Source organism: Gadus chalcogrammus, chromosome 8 (genome assembly GCF_026213295.1).
Source record: "Gadus chalcogrammus isolate NIFS_2021 chromosome 8, NIFS_Gcha_1.0, whole genome shotgun sequence".
NCBI classification, from domain to species: Eukaryota; Metazoa; Chordata; class Actinopteri; order Gadiformes; family Gadidae; genus Gadus; species Gadus chalcogrammus.
The window spans coordinates 17803728-17808803 of NC_079419.1; the positions used below are offsets into that span (position 1 = coordinate 17803728).

General features: G+C 48.4%; 1 protein-coding gene across 1 annotated transcript in view; it reads right to left on the reverse strand.

Moving 5' to 3' along the window:
* The window catches only part of LOC130387901 (receptor-type tyrosine-protein phosphatase S-like), a 43107-nt gene that overhangs the window by 24801 nt on the left and 13230 nt on the right, over positions 1-5076 (reverse strand). Inside the window, exons 5-6 of the mRNA XM_056597196.1 lie at positions 1704-1973; positions 175-554 (exon numbers count right to left, since the gene is read on the reverse strand). Coding sequence (XP_056453171.1) covers positions 175-554; positions 1704-1973 — 650 coding nt within the window. The remainder of the gene's footprint in view (positions 1-174; positions 555-1703; positions 1974-5076) is intronic.

Consider the following 5076-nt stretch of genomic DNA (forward strand, 5'->3'; position numbering starts at 1 on the left):
GATGATATTAATAATAAATTTGTTTTTTTACAGCGCTTTTCAAAAACTCGTTCATGATGATGATTGATTTTGATTACAGATTATAACAGTTCTAAATAAATTTGATATCAGCGGCACATGAACGCCTTTCCACAAAGTCCCCAATGCCTCCCCATCGTGCCCGTCCCCCCTCACCTGTCCGTTGGGCTCCTCCGGCTCCTCCCAGCGGACCATCACGGCGTTGCTGGAGATGATGCGGGCCTGGACGTTGCGGGGCGGGCTGGCGGGCGCCTGCTCCCCGGTGCGGGCCTCCACCCTCAGGGAGGGCAGGCCCTGGCCGATGCTGTTGAAGGCCGACACGCGGATCTCGTAGTCGGTGTTGGGGTACAGGCCCCCGATGCTGTAGCGCGTGGTGGTGATGCCGTCCACCGTCTCGTACTTGCTGTCGGGGGCCTTGGCGCGGTACTGGATGATGTAGTAGGAGACGGGGTCCGGGTTGCCCGAGTCCCAGGTGATGGTGACGCTGGTGGCCGTGGTCTCCGTGACGATGGGGGTGCCGGGGGGCTTGGGCAGAGCTTTTTTTGGGGGGGAAGTGAGGGAGAGACGGGACACAAGGACGGAGGTGAGGTTTGGGATCATGAGCGGATCCCTGGCCTGCCAGCTCCCAGCTCTCTCCCTGGTGGCCCCTCAGCAACACAGACACGACTAGTTTAGTTCCTCTAACAATTGAACTGGACTTAAAGCTTCTATCATTATGCACGTCAATCATGGCACCCATTGCACTCATAAACATCCCTAGAAGGAGGGACCCCCCCCCTCTGCGATCCTTCCCAAGCATCCTTGATTATAAAGGGACTTTTCCCTTGCTAGGGTTAGGGGGTGTCCAGAACACTTAAAGACATAAAGACCGTAACTGTGATTAAGGGATATAGAAATAAATTAAGTGACTTGACTTGACTTGAATGGATAAAACAAAGAAGCGTGTTCAGGTGTTCCACCGTGTGAACTACACTTAAATGAACCCGCTGGTGGAGAAAGGGGGTTTGATGCCTGGACTGTGATGGCTGGTAGAAGTTGGCACACAGCATTTAACATTTAGTCGTTTAGCAGAGGCGTTTATCTAAAGCGACTTAATTCAGATATATCTCCTTCAGGAGCAAATTGGACTTGCTGAGGAATAGCTACAGGCAGGCCGGGGACAGTGTGGATCGAACTCAGTGGCTGTGAACTGGGAGTCCAACACCCTATCATCAATAGACTGCTCCGATTCCATTCAGCTAGTGTTAATAACCATAATAACTTCAAATAATACATTAAATCACCAGGCTGTGTTCCGCGACAAGGCTAGCTTACGTAACCGTGCAGCGGGTCAAACGTATTCCATGCTTTCTCAAATATGCACTCCCTGTTCATATTTGCATCCTTTCAAAATGTCAATGAATTTTCTTTTCTTCGAGAGACGAGTACTGCGAGCGTCAGACCTGCACTATGTAACACTTTAGAGAAAACAATCTAGAAGGACAAATTCCCCAGACGGATCGCTTCGGGGACGGGCGCGTTCAATCATCAGGTCGAAGCTCCGCCTCAGTCGTATCCCCGAGCAAACCAGCCGCACTAGAACAGAGACACAGTGCCTCTTCAATCCACCAATCACAACCCCTGAGCCGGAGACGGAAGCCCCCCCCCCCCCCCCCCCCGCTGGGCGTCGATCCCCCCCTGCTTACTCTTGACGGACACCTGCGCCGCCTCCTCGATGATGCCCAGGCTGCTCATGGCCACGCAGGTGTAGTTGGCCGACTCGCGCACCCCGGTGAGCTCCAGCACGTTGCGTCCGATGGGCATCTCGTCCTCGGGGGTCAGGTCCTCGGTGCCCAGCATCCACTTGACATAGGGCATGGGCGAGCCCACCGCCACGCACGTGATGTTCACGCTGCCCCCCGGCATGATCTCGTGGCTCGAGGGGGGGATGGAGAAACGAGGGGGGACGCGGCGCACTGGGAGGAGGAGGAGGAGGACGGAGGGAGGAAGGAGGAAGGAGGAGAGAGAGAGAGGTGGGGAGGTAGGGGGTGGGGAGGAGAGGGGAGAGAGTGAGGAGGAGGAGGAGATAAAGGGAGGGGTTGTAGAGAGAGGGGTGAGTGTGAGAGAGAGAGAGAGAGAGAGAGAGAGAGAGAGAGAGAGAGAGAGAGAGAGAGAGAGAGAGAGAGGGGCGGGGGGTGGACAGGATCAGAGGGAGAGAAAGTTGCAGAGGAAAGAGTATAGAAGATTTGAGAGTAATGAGAAGAGAGAGAGAGAGAGAGAGAGAGAGAGAGAGAGAGAGAGAGAGAGAGAGAGAGAGAGAGAGAGAGAGAGAGAGAGAGAGAGAGAGAGAGAGAGAGAGAGAGAGAGAGAGCGAGAGTCGTGAGTAGAATTAAACAAAAGTACAAAGCAAAAAAAAAAATGAATTGTGTAAGGGCAAAAGAAAAAAGAGAAAGAAAGAAAGAAAGATGAAGCAAAGAGAAAACGTGTAAAGAAAATAATTTGAGAGAGAAAGTGAGAGAGAGATCAGAGAAATTGAGGAGAGAGGAGAGGTAACAGGAAGGGAGAGAATGAACTTCAATTTTTTGACATAATATTACAGAGGGATATATCAAGCTTACTCCAAACTGTATGGTACTGATGGTTTCAACAAAAAGACAAACATTTTGTGTTGAAAGCTCCACTGGTCAGAGTGAGCTGCCTACTCAAAATAATATTGTGACAGACTCTTGAGTTTTAGCTCAACCAGGACATTGCACCTATGGTCAGTTTAGCTTGGTTCACAGCCCATTGCATTACTATACCATACATAATCTATAAATGGAGCGGCGAGACTGAACATCTGCGTGCCTTCTCCATTGACTATTAACGAGGTACTCCTGCTAAGGAGTGGAAATCGTTTCAGCACAACTTTTAGCTTAACTAGTTCACCCACTTCACCGTGGCTGCTCAATAACAATTTCCTCACTATTGGATGTTTTGGCCTGAAGCAGCTTAAAGCTTTTCAGCGAAAAAAACAATATATTACACATTATATATAGAGAGCCCAATCGATAGTGTGTTGGCTGTTGGCTGACTGGGTCTGGCCCACATGAACAGGTTACGTGTCTAGACTAGTCAATACCGGGGGGAGGGATCATCTATTGGGGACAGCTGTGTATTAGGAAGAAATGCAGAGAGAAACTGAAACCATAGGTCGTTGCATGCCTGGGCGACTCAAGAGTTATATAAAAAAATGGTGGAGAGAAACACAGAGAAGAGAACGGAGAACGGAAGCCAAAGGGGGAGAGAGAGAGAGAGAGAGAGAGAGAGAGAGAGAGAGAGAGAGAGAGAGAGAGAGAGAGAGAGAGAGAGAGAGAGAGAGAGAGAGAGAGAACAAGGAGATAGATAGACAAAGGGGTAGAGAGATACATGTATAGATATAGAGAGATAGATAGAAAAAGGTAGTAGGAGCAGAGGAATGAGATACAGAGAAAGATACGGAAGAGAAAGGTGTATAGAAAGACAGAGATAGACATAATGATAGCCAGAGAGAAGTAGAGAGAGAGAGAGAGAGAAAGAGAGAGAGAGAGAGAGAGAGGAGAGAGAGAGAGAGGATAGAGAGAGAGAGAGAGAGAGAGAGAGAGAGAGAGAGAGAGAGAGAGAGAGAGAGAGAGAGGGTAGTGTGAAAGAAAAAGGAGTGCTCTGCTTCTCTTCGAGACAATGAGACAGGCAATGTGGCAGAGGACGGCCACATTGTACAATAAGTCACCGTACGACAGTACAGAGGATTCAACAACTGATACAGAGTGTATAGTCAGATGATGCGATGTGGAGAGAGGAGGGAAGCAGGGGGCAGGTGGAGGGGCCCACCGGGGGGGTTTTAGTGGTTACAGGGTGATCATCGGAACACATTCAAACCAAAAAGACACACCAACACAGCATGAGATAGAGACAGACCAGGGGGAGGGGAGGAAGGGGGCAAGTGCAAGATCAGGAGGTAGAACGTGAGGTAGTATGTGCATATTAATTAAAGTTAATAAACTTATGTACACGTGTCTGTAGCTCCTACACACCGGGGTGCAGACAGAATGCAGAGAGGAGAGAAAACAGAAGGGGGAGAGGGGCGGGGAAAAGAGACAGAGGGAGATGAAGAGAGGGGTTAGAAGAGGGGGTTAGGGGGAAGAGGGGGGGGGGGGGGGGGGGGGGGGGGGGGAAGAGGAGCGAGGAAGAAGAAAAGACATGGATCTATTTAAAAACACGGCTATATCACACTTCACCCATTCACAAGGTGCTTTAAAAGAAGAAAAAAAAACAGATTTAAAGAAATGGAAAGGAAAGAAAAAAAACCTTATTGAATGCCGACAAAAACACAAGAGAAGAAACCCCAGGGCCCGGCACAGGCAAAACAAGAAGATGAGTTAACACATACAGAAATAAAACAGACAGACACGCAGACAGGCCGAGAGCGACTTCTGGATGGAAAGGAAAAGATGCAAGGGAAGGCAGACAGAAAGCAGAAATACTTGCCTACTAAATCTCAGGTCCAAATATGAGGTGCATATGGTTGTTCAAATCTCTATCAATGTTTTGTTTTCATTTATTTATTGTTTGAATAAAGAATAAGGAACGACAGAATGAGAAAACATAAAAATATGTAAATGATTTCTAAAAGGGTCCTAGACAACAGAAACGATTACCAATCATGTTGTTGTTAGTAAATTAGTTTTAGTCATGAATTCAGCTGGCCAACATGAATTGGCCATTTGAAGGTGATTGTTCAAATAACGTAAATTGAGAAAAGAAATAGCAAAATTGAAATGCGTCCACAAATAATCATTGCTAACGTCTAAAGAAACCCAGGTTTGGACAAGGAAGTTGAAGACAAGGAAGAGACAGTAAAAGAGACAAAAACAGGAAGATCTGTTAGAACACTCATGATTGTTGGAGCAGCTCCCCACCACCGCATGCTGGGGAGAGAGGCAGGCCGCATGGCATCTAGCCAACATGCTCCAGATGCAACACGATGCAACACGGCATGATGACACTACCATGGAAGTTACTTATCTGTGGTTAGAGTTTGGCCTGTAGGGCCCTGTTGTA